Source organism: Hippoglossus hippoglossus, chromosome 24 (assembly GCF_009819705.1).
Source record: "Hippoglossus hippoglossus isolate fHipHip1 chromosome 24, fHipHip1.pri, whole genome shotgun sequence".
Classification (NCBI taxonomy): domain Eukaryota; kingdom Metazoa; phylum Chordata; class Actinopteri; order Pleuronectiformes; family Pleuronectidae; genus Hippoglossus; species Hippoglossus hippoglossus.
In genome coordinates this window covers 10,958,994-10,981,461 of record NC_047174.1, presented here as the reverse complement: position 1 = coordinate 10,981,461, position 22,468 = coordinate 10,958,994, and the positions used below count along the sequence as shown (strand labels likewise).

The window sequence follows — 22,468 nt, the reverse complement described above, 5'->3', positions numbered from 1 at the left end:
AAAGGTTCCAACTGTGAAGTAAGGGCCATAAAATACAGAATCCCTGTGTACAAATACATGAATCAGTAGCGTTTATCCTGCTGTCTAACTGATGGATCTTGGGACAGACAGATGGGAAAGGTAGAGAGGAATTGAGATGGAAGGCATGAGTGGAAAACAGAAGCGGATCTATTTGATGAAAAGGGAAAAAAAGAATTGAGACTGGATTAAGATGTACAATACATTCTATATATATATATATATTTCATTCAGCAGATTCACAGAGAGACCGGTCTAATTCGTCCTTACTTCTGCTGAGTGTCATATTGTCGGCTGACAGTCTCGTTCCTCCCTCCCTCCTCTCCCTCCTCTCCCTCCTCTTCCTGCCCTCCTGCCCTCCTGTTCTTTGTACAACACCACAGAGGATTTGTTGATTTTAATCACTAGGCATAATTAATTACCATCCTTCCTTGTTAAGAAAATAAAAGCCTCACAGCCACATAGTAATTGGCAGCAATATCATCTGTGGTCTAATTTCGCTGAGTTGGGATGACTGTGTGTGTGTGTGTGAGTGTGAGAGAGAGAGAGTGTGTGTGAGAGAGAGGATCGGTATTCTGGACTGTATTTGTATGTGAGACGAGTGTGTCTGTCTATATTTGCTATTTAGAATGTGTCTTGCAGTGAGAACATGCACTCAGAATATTATCAGGGAATCCCAAGGCCTTGCATACCCTTGAATTTAGCAAGATGATGAATAAATGTGGCTATAAAACCTATAAAATGCTTCAATGGCTACAAAGTGTTCAGTATTCAATGTTCATAACGTGGTGCTGCAATAACAATGATGAACAGGCTTTGGGTTGCAGTTTACAGTCAGTGATGGATTTGAGAGCTTTAGATTGCAGTCAGGGCTTTTTACAGGTAGTTAAGATTCCATTTCTGTTTCCCAAATGACCTCCATTTCCAGAGGGTCCTGAGCTTCACTTTAACTCATTTATTACTCCAACCCCCATCATAAGCTGCTTCACTACGGCACATTTTGCCCTGTGCTCTTATGCATAAATTAGACGTGTGTTACCACTAACGTCTCTAAACCAAAGGCTACGATTAAAGATGGATGACGCGTTTCCAATTGCTTGTGTTGTAGACATATGGCTTAAATATCACGAATACATGTGCTGCCATCTGGCGAATTTGATTTAATCTGGAGCCAGAGTCTGCAAAGTCGTGAAGCTGCGTTATCGAGGTCCCGGCGATATACACACCCTCAAGCTATCTCGACTGCATCTCAGCTGTCAATCATGCGGTTTCATCCCGTTTTTATAATATCAAATCATTAGAATGCCACTCAGTCAAGCATATACCTCCGCCAAGGCCCAACAGTCTCCTTTAGTTAAAATAAACCTTATAGCTTAGACCACATAACGTTTGTCACATCTGTGATGGTTACAGGTTTCTAGGCCTATTTGTTACCTGACTGCGGAGGCTGCCATGTTTTTTACAGTTGTCCAAACTGCACAAACTAAACACCTTTTGAGTTTTTATGACAACTGAAGGGTACTACAGGTTTTCTTTCATGTTTGGAAGCGGAGGGTGAGGTGAGGGGTATTCAGCGGCAACATCCAAATTCACCCCTAGATGTCACTAAATTGTACACACTGAACCTTTAAAGACATCATCCCTTTTGTGTCAACCAGAAATTGGTCATTGGATAAATCCACAACCTGTAGGATTTTAGTTGTCACATCTGCAAGAAGACTTCCTCTTGAAAACACAGCTGTGTTCCTCCTTGTAGTTTCCATGGTTCATGCTTTGTTACTTGTGATCCTTATGGATGTTAAATGTTAGAAATAGACTGTGTTCAGACTTTTATACTGATAAAATATCTCCAGGCTTTACATAGAAATCCATTCATATAAATGTGAGGATACAACTGAGGCTGAAACAATGTTTTATGAGTCTGGCTGCAAGTGATGCATGGGTTGCGTGTTTGTCCACGTGCTTGTGTGTGTGTGTGTGACAGAGCCCGTTGAGGCAGCAGCCATGCTTTGGCAGGTTGTAGTTTTCCCCTCAGAAATCAGCTGCTCTCTGAACTGTTAAATCACACTAGAAGCCAACCTTTGAGAAGAAAATTAATTACTTTCCCTCCGCCTCCTCCTCCTCTCATTTTCTTCCACATTAACCCTCCCTCGTTCCTATTCTTTCTCTCGCTCTCCGTCCAGATCGCTCTCTTTTTTATCATTATAGTATGAAATAATTTCAGCCACAGGTGACGTTTATTTAGACTAACGCGTAAAATGTGCCATTGCGAGAGAAGCCTCGCTCCCTCCCTCCCTCCCTCCCCTGTTTGAAGTTTGAAGGCTGTGATGCTAGTATAGATCGACGTGTGTGTGACGCCACAGTTCATTCAGGTCTCGCTTTGGCCGGAATGTCTTGCTCACAAACTCCGTCGCAATCTTTAGGTTGTCAAGTTTGGTGGGAGCGCGCTTCATTTCAAATCAATTAAAAACTGCTCTCCTGTTTCTCTTGTGTTCGTGCTGGATGGAAATAGCAGATCTCTGAGATGCACTCCTCAGTGGATGATATTGGAATTTATCATCATATGTGTCCATCACATTGCACATGTAACAGAATTTTACAGAAACAGATGGTTTATTCTCTTAAATTGGGATTTCTTACGATCAGTATCTTTACAGCAGGCCTTTTGTTTTTTGGTCTCAAATGTATTTACTGTTCTCACCTGCCTGCTTCCTCTCCTCTCTTTGTCTCAGGTCCAGATAGAAGACGTAGAAAATGAGGACAAGCGATACTCTCTCTTCCTGGAGCTGCTGGACGCTGCTCAGAAGTGGGAGGACTTTCAGCTGCTCATGCTGCTCCTCCAAGCATGGCCACCGATGTTGAAAGAGGAAGTGTAAGACAATTTTTTTGTCTTTTAAGGTTAACATAAAGATTTGACATTGTGCTTATTTATAGTCTTGCATGGAGTTAGAATATTTTCCAAAATGTTGTTTCGACTCTTTTTATTACCTCTAGTACAGTTCTGAATTCCTCACAATGATGAAATGTCCATATGCTATCAATCCTATCTTTACCATTCATACCTCATTCAAAGATTCACACCACAACTACATATTAAAATCAAGGCAGATTTTTGGGGATATAAAATGCAGACGTCATCACATTGTCCGTCCTTTCTCACCTCACTTTTCATTTTTTTGTAACCCCGCCCTCTCAGTCAGTTTTAAAGTTAGCTACAATTGCATTCAGTAGAGCACATACCCCTCCCAAGGCCCATCAGTCCCCTCAAATTCGATCAAACTGCACCAAATTGCACACACTCATAGATATCAGTCCCCTAAGCGTGCCAGATTTTTTTTTTCCAGAGAAATCAATGTAATATTCCCTGGGAAATAGATGAAAATGTCAATGCTGTATGCACCCCGAAATTTAATTTGTTCTTTCTTGGTCCATGTCCCATCTTTACACCAAGTTTCGTAGAAATTCGATGAGTAATCCTGCTGACAAATAAACAAATAAACAAACGGACAGCACTGAAAACATAACGTCCTTGGCGAAGGTCATAATGATTGCCACTTTACTAGTTTGGGTCAGAGTTTAACCTCGCTTAAACTCCTGTAAGTGCTAGCGGGTGAAATCAGGGACATATGAGGACTTTTCAATTTGCTACTTCTCTGCTGTGTGTTGTCATTTAAGTGAGAGTGGAAATGGAAAATATTGGCTGAAATCACTCAGGGGCATTTGTTGTACATATACTTTCAGTTGGAAGTGAATCCAGGTGCCCTGACAAAGCTTCAGGCTCCGGGCTTCTCCGCACCAGCGTCGGCTGTATTATCGATAAGTGCCTAATGATGCGATTGCTCTTCTCTTCTCCTGCTCCATTGTTCCCAATTAAAAGTGAGGCCCTCTGAGACGATACAGGGGTTACGCTGTCTGGAGTTTGTCCTTCCAGCTCAATCAAAGCAGCCTGTGTATCAAACAGTTTCGATCAGCAGTTTAAAGTGGACTTCTTCTCCTGCAGTTGTTAAAAACTTAAAAGGATGTGCACAAAGCTTGTGTGTAGGTGAATTAGCTACAGATTAGAATCAGACTTTTTGGTGAAGAAGAAGATTTACTTATGTTCATTACTGATGGGTCAGTTTAAAGGTCAACACAACCTGCTTGAAGCACTATGCCAGGATCAGATTATACAGTATGAGATCACTATGTCAGATCAGGGAGCAACACCCCTGATGTATCTTCATGACCTCTCAGAAATATAAAGGTTAACAGGCAGGAGGAGCCAGAGAAAAACCTCCAGGATCAGGTATGTCATCTACCCTGGCTTAACTGATCACGCCTCAGACTAAATCCAACCAGGGGCAACATTGGCTTATCTATTATCCTTTTTGACCAAATACTTCCAGATCCTGCAGTGCCACACGAACTAAACTAAATCAGGCGATTTTGTGCATCCTTTTTTTCGGGATTAGGCAAATAAGATTTGATAAATAATTCCTGTTTCTATCTACTGTAGAGAGGCTTTGATGTTTGAATGGATAGAAAGATGTTGAGGTTGATGTCTGTTTATTTTTTCTCTAGTTTAGAGCATAACCAAAATGAAAAAAATTAAAAGGTCTCCAGCACATTTGGGCATGATTTTCTTATTCATTTCTACTTTAAAACTAGCCAGGAAATAATTGATATTTTCGAGTCATCTTCTGCAGGAACTTTAATCAATTGACAACAGTCGTCGCAGTACCAGACGGTACCTGGGCCACCAGAAAGCATAACTGCAGGAAGATTTTTGGGGCCAGAAAAGTTTGACTGACTTAGTTTAGAAGTTAGTTCCTTCAGCTTAAATGCAAGTGACACTCCTGAGTTCCTGAAAAGGTTCCTGGGCCCCTGGAACAGTGGAAGCTGGTCGTTATATGCAGGATTTTTTTTTTTCAGCTCAGTTTGGGCCAGTCTCAAGCTGATGTTGTTTCACCTGATCCAAAAAAAGCAGCTTAGTGTGAAGGTGAAAACAACATTTCTGACAGCGAGACAACTGAAGTAGAAATAGGTAAAATGCTTTTTAGAGTTGTTGCACTGTAAACAAACAAGGAATGAATAGTGTCAAGGGAAAGTGGGAAAAGGTTATTGTTTATCAGAGTATGTTTATAAAAAAGAGTGTTGTTGAGACGGTATTGTCCCTCCTGGCACAGTCATCTTCACCTGAGACAGGAGAGAAAGGATTAGGTTTGGACAACACCGCTGCTTCGAGTTCACCCCCGGATTTCACAGACATTCCTCTGACTTTGCGAGAGGAGCAGCTGTAGTCAAAGCACCGGCGCCGGGCGACAGTCGGCTACAATCAATTCTTTTCACTGCAGCCTGAGCCGGCTGATTGTCTCAGATTGAAATGCAAACATAACGCTGAGTACAAACTCAGCCTCTGATTATGGATTTGTTTTTTCTCTCCGGTCCATTTAGTCGTCCTCATTTAAATCTCTCAGGGTAATTTGCTGCAACATGCACAGACACATGAACCACACTAGAGACGTGCCTTGTCTCTTTGAATCATAGAAGCCTCAAACCTGAGTCCGGTCTGCGTTAACCGTGCATTTTATATACAGCTGCACTGCTGTATCCTGCTCTCGTAATTTGGGACACAAAACTCAGAATAACTTAACCTTCAAGCGATGGAGACTTGAGGGCGTTATCTCTTACATGGTTAACCTTTACCACTTGTCTGACTCAGCACTTGTGTGTGTGTGTGTGTGTGTGTGTGTGTGTGTGTAGAAGGGGGCTTTGTTCCAGTAAGACTACAAGAGGCTGTTTTGGGAGCTATACTGAGCGTTGCATCTCAAAAGCTTATCCTTTAGTCTGCATAAATTGAGTCATGATTCAAAGCACGCATTGGGGGCTGGCTATGACTCACACTGCACCCTGTGACAGATTTTGGCGAGCGCGCAGACACCCAGCGCATTCAGCTGTACCCCCACCCCCCCACCCCACCCCTCCGGATAAAAGCCCAGGAGGCGGCCGTTTGCCAGCGAGTGCAACTGGACTCTGTTTGCTCCTGTGGCCGCATCATCGGAAGGTGAAGCGGCTTGTCAGGATGAGACATGGCTGCGTGGAGAGCTGGCTTTTCTACTGACAGACACTCACAGGACCCCTGCTGTCTCTCTCTCTCTCTCTCTCTCTCTCTCTCTCTCTCTCTCTATCTCTATCTCTCTATCAAACACTTAGAATCTTACCACAGGGCATCGTCCTTCGATCACGCCTATCTAGGCCATCAGACATCCACCGCTTTGGAATTTCTGATCATATCACCAAGGATTTATCACCGTTTACATCAATAGTGTGAGCACAAAGCACACGTTAAGTTCAATTCAGATCCTCCTCTCCTCTCCTCTCCAACCTCCTCCATCTGTTAAATATTGAATTCCCTGCTAGTCATGTTGATCACATCAGTACACTACATGTGCCAGCATACTGACGCACATTTTCGGACCACTGGACGCATGTTCCCTCCCTTCACAGTGTCTCTGTGCTGCTTGTCTCTGATAGACGAGTGACGGCGCTGTTCTAAATCTTAAATCTTACATTCTATGAATATTTAGAGCCTCGCTGAAGCTCGAAAATGAGGATTTCCCACAGATATAATAAGACCGTGGCTTTGGATTAACAAGTGCAACCTCCATAACTGCTAACATTAATGTTAGACAGCACATATAGGGGCTGACTTCTCGCCATGCTAATTATAATGCTGATAAAACAACCAAGATCTAATGACCAGATAATGAATCATTCTCTGGTTTCCTTATTTTCTTTCCACCCATTACTGATGTGTACACATAAAGTGTGTGGGGGTCGTGCCTCCTTTGTATCCCTGGGGTTCTCGCGGTCCTTGGTGCGAGTTAATCTGTGACTCAGGAGGCTTCGGCAGAGGTCTGGAAGAGCTCATAAAGGAGTGTGTAAACAAAGTGACACTCCTCACCGCTGGCAGCTGCTCCCCGGTGTTCTCGCCGAGACGGAGAAAATGCAGCGTGTAGTCGTTTAATATTAACTGCAGGAGTTTTATGGTCAAACATCTTTCCTCCTGGCTTACATGTCAACGTCAGAATTCATTAGATCGTCTGGAAACCTCTTGATAATTCTGTCTGCTTTCATGTCAGCCAGTGATTTGATGGGTTGATGTTATTCTTCTGTGGCTGTTGTATTTTTATTATTCATAATGTACATTTGAATGCAGTATGGGGCACATGCAGAAGTGAGCTGCTGTAACCTGTTCATTGTCGAACAGGATTAGGCTGTCCTACCCATGACCTGACTATTACCATTGACAACTCTATGGTAGACCCCACCTAGACTGCTAGGAACCTGGGTGTGACACTCGACAGTCAACTCTCTCTTACTGTCATCATAACTACAACAACCCGTTCGTGTAGATACATGCTGCACAACATCAGGAGATGATTCTCACTCAGCACGGCACAGGTTCTGGCCCAGGTTCTTGTCATCTCACGCCTAGACTACTGCAGCTCCCTCCTGGCTGGTCTGCCTGCTAGTGCCATCCGACCTCAGCAGCTCATCCAGAATGCAGCAGCTCGACTGGTCTTCAACCTGTTTGATGTCCTGTCTCTTAAATATTGGAACGAGCTCCCCATTGACATCAGGACAGCAAAAAGTCTACACATCTTCTGCAGCAGACTAAAGACTCTTTAAACTACACCTTGGTTAATAAAAAAATAATAATTAAAAAAATCAGTTTAGTTGCACTTATATGGCACTTACATGTAGCACTTGTAGTTTGGCTTTTTTGAAGCAAATTGTACTTACTTGATTCTTGTTGTTCTGGGTTTGTACTAATGGTTAAATGCAATTATTGAAAGTCGCTTTGGATAAAAGCGTCAGCTAAATGAAATGTAATGATTAACACCAGGTGACAGAGGACTGCAGAGATTTAATTAAACAACTTAATTAGATTTCTACATGTAGCGAAATTGATTTGACTATATACTGTATATTCCTGAAAGAAGTCAGTCTGTCACATGCTTACTTTTAAACCCTTTGTTCACCGAAGAAGACGTCTTCACACTTTCATACTCACTGCTCGGTCCTGCTCTGTGTCTCCAGGTCAGAGTCGGAGCGTAACCCCTGGGTTGTGCTGACCTCGGCCCTGCTGACCCGCTGCCAGGGGTCAGAGGTCAAACTGGATCTGGGTCAGCAAATAGTCGCCATGGTGCGGACTCTCTACAACACCAAGCACAAGCCCCCTGTTCAGGTAATCAGAACACAGACACTAGAACATATACTCTTCAAAATATTCACGAAAGGAAGAAACAATCGGCCTCATAGAAGAACCGCTCTCATAAAACAGATTTGTTGTGTGTGATTCAGAATATACAACCATTAATAGATTGTATATTTCATTACTTTTTGAACAATTATAAGTAAATATAAATATATGAATTACACCTCATAATTACGTCACCATTGATTTGTTAAACAATTCAAAGATTTTTCAATGTTGCTGTTAAATGTCTCACTTGACATGCGTCTTGCACACAGCGCTTACGGCTGGCTGGACTCAATTCTCGCCACGAAGCTATTTTCAGATAATTTACCTAAAATTCATTCATGGCTGATGTTATATTTAAACTCATGACACCAAGTCAACCTACAGACAAGAGGAGTGTGCGTCATACGTGCGCTCGCACCATGAGTGCTCGGTTAGTGGTGTCAAGATCATGTGTCCTGACTCTTTTGGCTGCTCTACATGCCAGGGACAGCATGTGAAATTATTATATCAAGCTGCGTAGGGTGTAATATTGCCATGGATGAAGGTGTTCCATTGCCTGATCCAGCCCCAACATGCCAGTGTAACATCACCTATTATGGCATGATATAACCCTAACCTCCTGAAGTCACACTGCGCCCCGTGGTGTAGCATTTCCTAACTGGATCTCTGAAATCAGGACTTCAATCTCTGAACTCACTATCGTGTTTAAAACACATCATTTACAGATTTTTTCTGAAGTTAGAAGCGATTGTTGAATCTGACGCGTCATGTTCGTACAAACTCACTGTACAAACAATGTAAGAGAAATTTTGAATAACAATATGAACATGTTCCTTCACGAGGCCCAAAATTTGTTTCGATGCAGTGAGACGTGATGCAATGTGGCTTCAACACATTAACCAGCGTGTCATCAAAATACAGGAGTCTGCCTGTTTGCATTCAGTGTAACCTCGGTGCAGCGCCGCCGTTTTACCAGTATCTTAATACATGAGCCTAAAGCTATTAAGCATGTAACCCACAGCAGCGTGTTAGCATCAGCTCAGTGCTTTCTGCGATGTACCATAGGCACTAGCCGCTCTTTGATATCTTGACAGCCCCTAATGCTATTCACGCCCTGCTGAGCACCATGGCAGTGGTAAGCCTAATGCCATTCTGTATGTATAGCTCCAGCTGACTGTGATATTAGTTTAGCGTAAATGCTATTCAGTGTGAATAGGCTAGCGTCTGCCTGGCCGTCGGATATTAGTGTGGGACGGGGGTGGGAGGTGGAGAAGGAGGCCTTTTACTCTCTTCTGAAGAGCTTTAATTTGAATCTGCTGGAATGAAACCGCCAGAGCATGGGGGAGTCAGATTGCATTGTGATATCCATATATTAAAGGATGGGACTGCAACAGGACTGTGTGCGCCTGTTTGTGTGTAAATCCTTTTAAAAGCATTATGTGGCTGTGTGTCTGTACAGTATATACACATCGATTAACCTCCACTGTTCCTCGCCTACTTTCTTCTCTCTGTCTCCCTCTCTCCCCTTTTGTTCTTTCCGTCTTCTGATTACATTTCCCTATTTTCATCACACTTTTGCTTTTATCTCTCTCCTGCTGCTTTTCCATTCATCTGTGCATCTATCCATCCCTCCTCCTCCTCCTCTCTGTCCCTCTCTTCCTCCTCCTCTCCAGTGCATCAGACACATAGCCACCCTGCTGCTCCAGAACCAGCCGAGCCTGCAGCAACCCGCGCTCAAGCTGATGGCTGAAACCGGTGATGAGGAACTGCTGCAGCTGACTCTGGATCAGATCAACAGCATGACACCAGTAAGTGTTGTTGTAAAGGTTTTGTCTTGCACATATTCAGATAAACAAGCCCACTCCATTTTGGATTGAAAAAATCATAAATGGATACATTTTGTTGTGATTGTTTCCACCAATTAATATATGAAAAATGTCTTAATAAATAAATATGTATCCCTAAAACATCACAACTTCTCAGAGCCCAACATGACTGATGAGAACATACCTGCCAAGGCTAATTCCCTATCTTGCCATATCAAAGCAGTGTTTACCATCAATTATCTACACTGTGGCTGCCTGACCTATTATAGTTTGTCACAAAACAGTGTCTTTAATAAACCAATTGTTTTTACACTTTTCATAATAACAGAGTTGCTAACTTGGTGGCACTATTGTCCATAAAGTTGTTTCTGTCTACGCAGTCAATGCAGTTCTCTCTCAAGCAGCAACTTCTCTTTCGCTCTTTAGTCTGTGTACCTGTCACTCAATGACACGGGAGAGCAATGTTCGAGCGTGTGCACCCCCACTACCGCCATAGATTGACCTAATTTGATTGGAAATGCTGCTAAGAAAGGGAAAATATTTCCTTGATCTAACCATTTATTCGGATCTGCTCCATAATTTAATGGTTTCCTCCTTGGGCCACAATATTTCATTGAATTGGTTCAGTAGTTTTTGTTACATCTGGCTAACTAACAGACTAACACATAACGTCCTTGGCTGAGGTAAAAATTGTAGAGCAACTTAACTGCTGTAAGATAAAAAAGGAAGTACTCTGAAAGATTCCTTATATTGAAAAACCCCACCTTCATCCTTTTGCTAACTGTCCTCTAGTCATGGGAAGCCACAGCCAGATAAAAGAGTAATCGTTTGAGACTGTGTGGGCCCACTCTCCACTGTTTCCAGATCAGATAAGCTACCATCACAAAGTAGGCCTCTCAGACCCTCTCATTGTTCCCAGATCAGATAAGAGAGTGCCTCACTATTAAGTGACAGAAACCCTATTAAATGAAACGTTAGGGCTCCTATGTGTATTGGTCCACCTGAGCCACACGCTCACGCTCTTAGAGAGAGGAGAGGGGGGGCTGAGGGAGGCAGGGGGTTGAAGGTGGTATAAGAGAAAGGATATGTAATTTGGATGTGGGAAGACAAAATCAAATGGAGGCGCGAAAGGCGTGGGATGAGAAGCGGGGGTCACAAATGTATGAGAATGTAGAAGTGACCTAGGCTGAGGTGGAGAGGACGGAGCAGAGCCAGACTGGAGACACAGGAGATGAATCGGGGAGTGACAGAGCAGGGTTATATGAACGCTGTGAGACGGGTAGGGTGTCACGCTTCTTGGAGAAATAATCTTACCTCCGCCACCTCAGAGCTGAATGAGCAGGGGCGTGTTCGGAGCAACACAGAACACTGTTCCTCCGCAGATAGCATCAAGAGAGACAGAGAGAAATCGTCTCACATCTAATACATCTGATAATGTGTTGGCTTGGCGCTCGCTGTGGAGCTGCATGCATCTAGTGTGCATTTGTCTATGAGTGCGTTTCCTCAATTGTGTGAGTTTCTCTTTGGCTGAGTGGGAGTGCGTTTGCCAAGGTGTGTTTACATCTACTTCATTTTGAGAGTAATGTGTTTTTAAGCATAGTGTTTCTGAATGCCTGAGCCTATTTTAAAGGAGCTGTTCACCCAATTTGACAACATTTAGGGACGTCGGGCCAACATTTTCTCTCCAATAAGTCAATTCAGGACACGGATTGTGAGCTGTAACCAGGACACCATCCACATATCCATCAATTGTCTGCTGCGATTCATCATAGTTGATCAGGAATTCACTGTGTGTGCATGAGAAAGCTCAAGTGTGACCTGAATGTTCTTATTCAATCCCATAAGCATTTCATTTTGGGGCTTGATACTTTTAGGACTATAAAGCATAAAGAACTTCAGGGGTGCAGTGAAAATGTATGAAGAAAAAAAAATTCCATGAAAGGTCCCTTAATGCCGCTCTTAATTTATTTACCTGCCTCTTCACGTCTACATTGACAAGCCTGAGGTTGATTTTTGCCCACAATGCACCATAAATTTATAAACTCTTGCGCTCTTCATTAAGTACGTGAAAATAACATGTCAGTCTGAGTGAATGACAGGCCTTATCTTCAAGCACCCTGTGTGAGTGTGTGTGTGTGTGTGCGTGTGTATTCTCCTTGGTGCCTGTGCAGTGTATCTGAAGTCACAGACTACTGTGCACATTGTTTTCCTCAGTCTCCACGCATTTTAGTTTTTTGCATGGAGGAGATGCCCCTGAGATTACGACTGGAAAAAAAAAACCAGATTAATTCTGAAGATTAGTTTTTAATTAAAACGGTGTTACAGGATTGTAGGGGGGTATAAGAAGTAGATGAAAGAAAAATAATTTATTTGGCTGTGTGTTTACTGCGTCTTGATTCGCTGCTACATGAGGTTAGTAGGTATGACCAGCTCTGTTAGCGTGGACCACTGTGGGTGGAGGAAAAATAGAAAGACAGAAAGAAGTAGGACTAGCTGAGGTGATTTGAAAGGTAGTGGTGTAGAGAGCAAATAATGGAAAAATAGTTTGTATTGTTCTTAATGATAAAGGTAAATACAGTACAGGTGTGCATAGGCTTTTATTTCCTTTCACTGGAAGCAGAAAGCACCCATGTCTTTCCACAAAGTCCCTACCTCCATCATTTCTCCCTGTCCTCCCTTTTTTCGCTTTCCTCCTCATTGGCAAAGATGAATGGGCCTGTGGAGGAGCAGGGGGGAGGCAGGGAGTCAGGGAGTCGGGGGTTAACACCTGCCTGAGTAATGGGAGACAGAGGTGTAGGCCTGATAAAAGCCGTCCTGCCAATATAAATGAGCTGTCAGTGCATTTTACAGCATATATACTATAGGTCCTGCTGCATGTGCAAACATACATGCTGTAAATGCAATGTTGTGGCAGTATTTGCCTAAGGACTTACTATAAGCAGGGGAAAGCATGGCTGTCATTTGTAGCTATAGCTAACATATGAATCGGTTGAAAGCGCCTTTTCTGATTGGCCTTTTAAAGTTACCATCTCACTCATTTTATAATGAGAAGTTTAAAATATGAATTTTATGGCTACAAACATAATACAAGACTGTGGCTCAAGCTTCATGTCTCATGCAAATAGCCAGCGTCCCCAGAAGAGGATGATCCATGTAGCCAACATGTGCTGCTTCTCAAAGTGGATACTTTAGTCACTACCCTCACAGTTGGTTCACTGTGTACTCGGTTTCAAAGTGCATGAATTCCTACGGTGTCGTGTTGTCTAAAATCACACACCTCCATTTTGCGCTTGCTGTAAATACCAATTGTAACATGTCATCACTACTGTCGCCCACCAAAATACATGTTTTCATTTCTTTTGTATTCCCCCGGTTGTCAAGCAACATGGAAATTGTGCCGCCATCTGTGCAAGAGTGCAAGGCTGCAATTTTCTTTCTGAGCTTGTCCGAGTCTGAGAGGAAACGAACTGAAGCCGACCCAAACCTGATGTTTTGCCGGATTACAGGCACATGCAGTGTAAAAAATCAAGTAGATAGCCCAGCCAACGTGATTCAAACCAACCTAAACCAGTATATCATTTTTTTAAAAGTTTGTTCCATCCCTGCTCAGGTCAGGTATCCACACTCGAACCTGCACCCAAGATGTATTCCCCTTCTTAATGTCAATCATTTGGCAACTCCCCACCTAAGAACACCAGTGGACTGTAGGAAGTAAGGTATTTATCTGCACCTTTGAAATTGCAGAGACAGACGCAATGTTCTCCAGATCCTGAGATCCTGAGAAAAGCACAAGTTTTGCTCCTGTGCTTTTTTTAGTTTTGGGGGGAGAAAGGACACCATCTTCCTCACTGTGACGTGTGGGAAGAGCCAAACCTTATCAGAGTTGCCATGTCTTGTTACAATAGCTATTTATGTTGTTTATGGATCTGTTGGTTCATTATTCAACTGCTTTTTTTCTTCGTCCTTGTCGGGTTCTGTTTTTATCACTAGTTTTTTAAATGCTCGTGTCCTTGTGTGCGAGTGTGTAATCGGGTTAAAACCACTTCAAGGCCTCTCAGACAAACACCTTGTCTATTTGCCCGCTGAAGTGAAGACCACAGGCCTGTGTGTGTGTGTCTGTGTGTGCGCGCGTGTTTGATTGAGTGATTATGTGTCTAATTGCTTGTTTAAGTGGGCTTGTTTACAGCTTTGGTGCCATATTGGACCTGTTAATCTCGCTGTGTTTGCTTGCAACTCAGCGCGTTGATCCTTGATTTGCTCACTGCTTGTTATGTGTGTGTGTGTGTGTGTGTCTGTGTGTTTCCTCGTGTGCGTCACAGCCCACTTTTATTTTTATTTTTTGGCTTCACTGCCTCTTCTTCTGTCACTTTCGATCATGTCGTGCTGTAAGCAAGGACTGTTTGGTGTTGTGTGTGTGTGTGTGTGTGTGCACCACTAAAGCCTAGGGACAGTTAGGATGGAGGGATGAGGGACAAAAAGATCCCGGGAGGAGGAGAGAAAAGGGTGAGAGGAGGAGGAAAGGAGATAGTTATGTGTTGTCTGGCATTCCAAAGAAGCTTTATGATTTAAATGATAAAAGAAGGCTTGGCCATGAATTATGTATTAAGTAATGTACGTGCATAGTAATTCCAATTAGTCTCTCAGCCGGGGTTTAGATCACGGAGGGAGAGCGAGAGCGGAGAAAGACGTACACACGAGATGAGAGACGTGCAGGGCGAGAACAGAAAACACGCGTGTGAAAGATTGACCAGGCCAATCAGGCAATATTTAGCGGTCACTGAAAACAAGAAGGAAATACAACCTTGTCTGTCTTTCAACGGGCGAGGCAGCAAGAAATGAGAAGGTAATAACAAGAGAGCGGGGGGGGGGGGGGTTGGACATCGTATGGCTTCAGTTTGATGTGTCAGTTCTCTTGTCATGCTGAGTGTTTGTTCATCCACTCACAGCACACGCCAGCTGCGAGAGCGCACACACACACACACACACATACGAAGGCAGAAGATGCCTCTTGTTTTCGCTCCACTGAAAAGCCAAGACAACGTGTTGTTTGAACCTTTAGAGGAGACCTGAAGGGGCTTTTAACCTGACACACACACAAAAATACATACACCCCAGGACAGGTTTTCATGTTCTCCGAGCCGTTGACCTTTCAGTGAGAGAAAGCAAGGCATGATGGATGTATTCCTCCCTCAATCAGATTCTATTTGCGCTGAACTCTTTGCGAAAGGAAACTCAAAAACTCGGAGAGAAGGAGGGATGAGGAGGGAGGATTCACTGGAGGTGTGAAGCAGCGCAGACGGATGTACAGGTTTGTTAGAGCAGATGGGACGGTGAGCTGCAGAGTCGACTTGGAGGTTGTGTCAGAACCGCTTTTTACATGACATCGACATCAACTCGAGCACAAGGTTCACACTGCTGAGGTGTCCCCGGACAGCACGCTACAGCCCCCCCAACCCCACGTCTACATTCAGACATTAGCGGACCACAAGTCAAAGCAGCATCTGTCAACATCTGTCACTGACTCCCATTAGGAAACAAACCAAAATAATACACACTTCACTACCAACTTTGCCAAATGAAGCTGAGCTGCGTGTACATGCATTGGATGACAGAAGCATGTCAATGTTGTTTTCATCTGTGTTGGATTGGAGCAAATCATAGCTCGCCTTGAAAACCTTGTGACGTATAAGTGAAAGTTGGAAGCAGTTGTGATGCAACTAAAAAGTAAAATTTCTTATTAATAACTTTGGCAAAACACATTTAAAATGGGAATTGCCCAACCGTCACCTTGTGAAACCACATTTAAATACACTAGATCCAGATTTTTATTTGGATCTGCACAAAACTGCACAGACTCATAAATATCAGTCCTGTAAATGTCATTTTTTGGGGATTTTTTAATGCAATGTTAAAGCAAATGAAAACAAAATCCTGCATCTGCCCCTTGATCCATATCCGCACCAAAATATCTCATCTTGCAATCTTAAAGCGAGTGAAAAAGATTCCTGGATCCGCTCTCTTACACCAATATGCTCCAAAAGTGAATGGCCCAATGCCCCGCCCGTCCATAAAGTGAGAAAGTTTAACTGAAATCAGTTCTGTAGTTTTTATGTAATGTAACAAACAGCACTGAAAACATAACGTGGACAGAAAAAAAAATACTTTTATTTGAATTAAAGGATGAAATCTAAATTTGTTGTTATTGAGAGCTTGCTGAGGAGATGTATAATTAGAGATTTATAGCTTCGCATAGCGCAAATACTCTAGCAGAAAAGAGACTGCTAGCCTTAAAACTAAAATGTATCTTTTTTTTTTACTTCAGTTTTTGTATATATTTGGTAAAACCTGTTGAACCATATTAATGAGTGAGGTGCTGCTGCACAGCTCTTGTTGCTGCCGGACAGAGACAAGCTAACTGTTTTCCCTTGTTTCCAGTCTGTTCGTCAAGATAAGCCAATCGTGTTCCGGCAGTCGCTGCATATTTAATGGATGGATATGAGAGTGGTATTGAATTTTCTTTTCCAACTTTCTGCAAAGTATTTTTTTTTTTTTTCAGAATTATTTATTTAATTACAGCCTGTTAAGAATCATTCATTTTGACAGCAGCAATTTACAAAACCAATGGCATGGTATGATTAGATTTTGATAATTTGATTGCACTGAAAGAGGGGAAATGAACATATTGAATTATCACCCATCACTTTGGTGAAAGCATCACAATGCTAATTAATGCAATTTAGTTATTCAATTAATAAATATCGTTCTTGAGTGTTTTCTTCAGCGGAGGGAGGCAGGAAAATGTCTCATGCGATGTCTACAAAAATATTTAACAGATGAAACGGTGATTAGAGCATTTTTCGTTTCATGACAGGCTGCATGTGTAGGCAGGGATCCTCTGAACTTTGTCCCTGTTCTCAGCAGTCTACCGTTTATTTCCTGCTCGCAGAATGTGTGAACGCTGCAGGAGGAACAGCGGCGCCTGAAATGCGGCGCTCCTACTGTAACAAGGACATATCTGCTCCACTCTGATATCAACATTCCCCTCCATCCCTCCATCGCCCTGCCGTGCCTTCACATCTATTTTCGGCTCCACTGTCAATCTGACTGACTCAAATCTGCTGTCTGTCTTGACACCGTCAAACTGTAATAGCCTGGCTGCCGTACGTGCGTGTGTCAGGGTGTCAGTGTGTGTGCAGAACCAGGCCTGGGCTGGTGATTTTCTCTCTTCCATAATGGACGAGGAAAGACGGTGTATGTGTGTATTTAGAGATAGCGGGTGTTTTGGAGTGTGTGTCAGTGTGTGTGTGTGTGTTTGTGTGTCAATGTGTGTGTGTGATTGTGTGTTTGTGTTTACAATATGTGCCTATTCCTGTCCAGAAATTGGCCACAGTGCACGGCAACAAGACTCGATCCTCGTCCCCCGAATCTGAAAAATATTTCCTGCAGCCCGAACTCTCTGCGTGTGATCATTCATTTCGTATGTAGATATTTTCTAAACTGGTCGCTCGGCAGTGTTACAGGTGTGATATCTGAGGCCTTCACGACTCAGGCGCCTGCCGTTCCACATCCTGATGTTTGATACCGTGGCACATTTCAGTCAGAGTGCCATGAATATGCTCTGCGTCTCACTTTCGGAATCCACCTGATACCACCTGATGTGCCATGCAGATCCATGTGTGTTCTGGAGGTGTGAGCTCTCATTACACACACACACCTGCAGGCAGCGCTGTGCCAGTTCACACTTAAAAAGAACTAGTTCGAAGTTCAGTTCATACAGATGAAAATTAACTAAGTTCACAGTTCCCAAATTGAACTGTGTGTAGGTGTGTAAACTCCAACTTTGAACATGTTCATGCACAACACTGCCTGCAGGTGATATCAGTGATGTAGCATTGCTCTCAGATCAAATCAAGTCATATGTATTTGTAGCCTTTAACACTAACAGCCTCAAAGGGCACAGGAACATCACTTTAAAGAAAATAGAAACATTTAAGTATAATGCTACTTTTGAAAATAGAAATTCTTTGTCGTTTTTGTTTTAGCAGGTGGTTCTGGAGATGGTCCAACTGAAAATACGCAATATCTTGTTAATGGACTGCCATGCATATTTATTTTTAGAACTCAAATTGTTTAATGTGGTAAATATTGAGCTTGCTAGCCTCACACAGCTGATAGCTCTGGACCTTTGGTTTGGTTCTGACCGTCATTTTTATTGGTGCTGAAAACATTGCATTCACCAGTTTATAGCTGAGATCTGTAAAAGTAAACTGTTACTTACTGATGCTGTCACTTTACCTCAAACCTGTCGGCTTAAACTGCATTACAACTGATCGGAGTGACTGCCAAAACCAGATTTCTTGGTTGTGTGAAAAATATCACACGAGTCTTGGTGGCACATCTGGAAACATTCAATTATTGGAAAATATTGCCCCCACACTGAGAGATGTACATGACTTGCTCCTTTACCCGTCAGGTTTAAAATCGTCCGTGTGTGATACTGAGCTCAAAGAAATATCAGTGTTCACTGCAGCTGCACAACTTCCACGTGGAACATTTGTTCTGCTGCGGCTCCAGAATCCGAAGTTTGAAGCTGGAGCTGTTAAGTTGTTTTGAAGTGCCTCTTCCTGGTTCGAGGTTGCGTTTCATTCTTGGAAGCAGTTGGTGCACTTAAAAATGTATGTATCTGAAGCTTTCAGCGCCTGTCTGCCTTCCTCCTCTCCAGCTCGCTCCCTCCGTCTTTCAACCCCCGTCATACATTTTCCACATTCCTAAGCCCTCCGGTGTGTCTCATCTCTCTTTCCCCCCCTTAATTCTCATTATAACCGGACGACCTCCTCATCCACCTCTTCCTCGAAATTTCTGTCTGTCTCTCTCTCCGCGGCTTCCTCCTCCCTTCCCCCAGCTTGTCATGATTCATCTGGATCCGTCTCCCAGTGTTAGTGTGAAATTAAATTATTAGTCACGCACGACATACCGTACTGTATCTTTTTAAGTGTTATGTGTCAACCCCTCCGTCTCATTTTCATCCTCTTGCCAAAGCCTCTATGAATCTTTATTAAAATGGGAATTCCATTAAAATCCTACGGAAACTATGAATCTTGGGACGCAGCGATAATTTGCTCTGCTTGTATTACTACGATGTGAGAGGTTTTTTTTATATGATCTGTAACTCCATCAGAGGACGATGTCATTGCCAATGACAACAGTTGAATGTCTCTCATCGCTCACGTGAGCCGCTCAGGTCCGATCATCACGAGGGAAGTGATGCTTTTTCAAGGGGTTTATGTTTTTAAGGGTGAATCGTCCTTCAAGGAGCCAGAAATGGAGCGAGGCAGACGCAGACATGAGGTTTGAGAGTTGAGTTGAGAGAGAAATTCATTCAGCTCTCTTCAGCTCTACATTTATAATTGATCTGCCTCAGCTCCAGATATACCCCGAGAGGGACTCACCGTTGTCTGTGTGAGTTTGTGTGTGTGTGTGTTCACATGAAGTGTAAAGTTGTGTAAAGTTCAAGCTTAATAATGGAGACTGCAAACAGGAGAAAGTCACAGAGACGGAGTCACGGCCTTTAAACCCTGACACTCTGCCCCAACGGCATTTAAGTGTGTGCTAGGGCACATGCCATGGGAATGATGGTGGTGGCCCACAAGGTCAAACAGGATGTGACCTGACACTGTGGCCTCATCAGGTTTCTTCAGGCGTGTAACGTTGTAACCGCAAACAGACTGATAATACTGCCACTGCAGGAGGAGGCGACAGTAACATGTTGCTACAGATCACTGTGGCGTGAAAATCACATACATCTAGGAGCCATTTTCATTGTGTCATCAGCCACTAAAGCTGCTTTCAGACAATTTCCTGAAATGTCCAAATCAGTTTCTTTTCCTGTGAGCCTCTTTCTGGAATATTTGGAGAATGTCAGTATGAGCTCATCTGAAAATACATTGGAAAAATGTCCAGAATATTCACAGCAAGGGAGTGATGAAGTTGATGATGTTTCAAACACTCGAGGTGCAAATCTAATTAAAACCAAAAAAGAGTTTCTATATCTTAGGATGAAAAAGAGGTGACATCCACATTAAAGCTGCAGACGAAGATGTTAACTTGGAAATATAAGATTCAAGAGCTATTGACTGTTGTATTGACAGCAGGATTTATTCGTCGTGTCCTGCCTCCTGCATGATCTATACCTAGGTGGTGTCACCTCCTGCTGCCGTCTTCATATGTGAAAGACAAAGTCTGGAAAATGTCCGGACCTGGAGTTCACGTCTGAAAACGGCTTAAAAAGATCTGCTGTCTGACTGCTGGTCACCGTGGAGAGACCGGCTGCCTGTTGCTTTGTAAAACTTCTGGAGCTTTTTCTTGGCACATGTTCTTCTCAGTGATGAAAAAAGGCAATCACACTTAAAAAGTAAAAATCTCTCCTGACTCTGTCACCACGTGTCTCCTCTTATCCTTCCAGGAGACAGCTTCCTCCAGCGATGCCGAGCTCCTGTCGCTGCTCCTGGACGCCGGGCTCCTGGTGGGCTGCGTCTCCTCGGCCCTGTACCCCCTGCTCAGCTCCCACATGCTGTCCCACCAGCAGGAGGGGGGCTGGGACGTGGAGAAGGCTGCAGCTGAGCTGATGGCGGCGGGCCACAGGCCGGAGGCGGGCTCCCTGCTGCTGGCTCACCGCGGGACACACCAGGGCCAGTTCACCTTCAACTCTGCATTGGCTGTTCTCCGGAAGTGGCTGTGAGGGGAGAGTGCAGCGGGAGGTGGGGGGGCAGTTTGGACCACGGCCACAGACCACGGTGATGAAACAGATTTAGGGCGGAAGAGCAGGATGGCGTCTGAAGAAATGAGCCTGAGTGGAGAATAGAAGCGATATGAAGCTGTACCTCTGAGGGTTCATCAACTGAGGACGTGTGAGCAGCTGCAGCAGCATCCGCCCTCAAGGTATTAGACCAGATACCTTTAATAGTGAAACATCCGCTCGATTAAAGACACACACACATTCATAAACACACAAACCTCGTGCGTTTTTCTGTTGCATACGTCCAATGCGTGCATGCGCTGCATCCGATTGCGTGGTGGGGTAATTGAGCAGTAGCCGTGGAAACAGTGGGTGGATATTAACCTATTGTTCTGTGACAGGTTTGCCTCTTTGACGTCCCATCGTTAAACACCCTGCCTCTGCTCCATTGTTTTCCCCCTAATAATGTCTAATTAATTCCTGCTAAACAAATTAGCCCCGCAGCTGCCCCGCGCCCGGCTGTGCAAACGCACAAATATTGTACACAAGCGCAGACACCCCGTCGCTTACATGTTGCGCTAATGATGATGCGGACTAATAGTATTTGTGTGTGTTTACGCATGCAGTGATGCTGTCAGCTTGTTTTGCTATAAGATTTTAGTCTGTTCCACCATTCAGAGCTGAAATAAAGACAAATCATAACATGAGACTGAGCTGTGATTTGATGTTAATTGTGTCACTTTTCTTTTTTTATTATAATTGTATTGGTCGAACACAATTGTGTTAAAATGAACACTGTTAATGGATTTCTGTGAATCTGCGTCTTTTACTTCTCTTTTTAATGAATGAGTTCCATCTCATTTTGAATGCACTCAAATCGTTCACATTATAATTACAGCAATTTTACATTGTTCCAGGGAAATTACAGCCCTCTGATCATGTGTGTCTCAGCTTGGCCCTGGAATGCTCTTGTTTTGTTCCACAATCGTTCCCGAGCAGTTCCGCAAAGTGTTTCCTCTCGTCAGCACACACACGTCTCCTTGTAGGCTTTGGAACAACCAAGTGCTTTCACCTACACGTCAACATCTGCTGTCGCCCAAATCATTTATACATTGTTTCTTCTTTCCGGCTCTTTAAACTGATGACGGTTCTGGTGAAATTATATGCAGGAAAGGAATTGGGGGAGAAACAAAAATGAAAGTGTCTAATTGATCTTGTTTGTCTACGCGTTTTTTAAGACCAGGTTGAAAATGAGACATAGGGTGGTGCTGACTGCAGCTCCCCAGAGCCGCCAGTTGTGTTTAGTCTGTGCACAAATAGTGAACCTGCCTATCAAATAGAAACATGATGTTAATGAAGAGTGGGGGGGAGAACACAGGGTTTGAGTAGATGAGATGAAACACTTCATGGTCTCCACACTACTACAGAGTTTTAGAACTGGTGAAATAGAGAAGTTTGAAAACTCTGCTGGCCCCGTTTCAATTTGAAAACGTAGATGTTCGGAGAGTTGGTATTTGGCTACAAGTGTGAAATGCAACATGAATAATCAATTACCTGTTGTCTGTACAAACAGTTGCTGTCCGCTTCAATCCCACATTTTACGATGATACAACTGTTTTCAGGTGGAGGAGACAAGCTATG

The 22,468-nt window shown here is 43.4% G+C and overlaps 1 protein-coding gene across 3 annotated transcripts in view; it reads left to right on the top strand.

Moving 5' to 3' along the window:
• nbas (NBAS subunit of NRZ tethering complex) overlaps positions 1-21,633 on the top strand; it is a 155,835-nt gene extending 134,202 nt beyond the window's left edge. For 2 of the 3 annotated variants that reach the window (XM_034580814.1, XM_034580813.1), the window contains 4 exons: positions 2,751-2,890; positions 8,101-8,248; positions 9,940-10,074; positions 20,555-21,633. In XM_034580814.1, the coding sequence (XP_034436705.1) occupies positions 2,751-2,890; positions 8,101-8,248; positions 9,940-10,074; positions 20,555-20,830 (699 nt within the window). In that variant the 3' untranslated portion in view covers positions 20,831-21,633. The remainder of the gene's footprint in view (positions 1-2,750; positions 2,891-8,100; positions 8,249-9,939; positions 10,075-20,554) is intronic. The other variant, XR_004613367.1, reaches the window with a different exon arrangement.
• Positions 21,634-22,468: the final 835 nt, after the last annotated feature.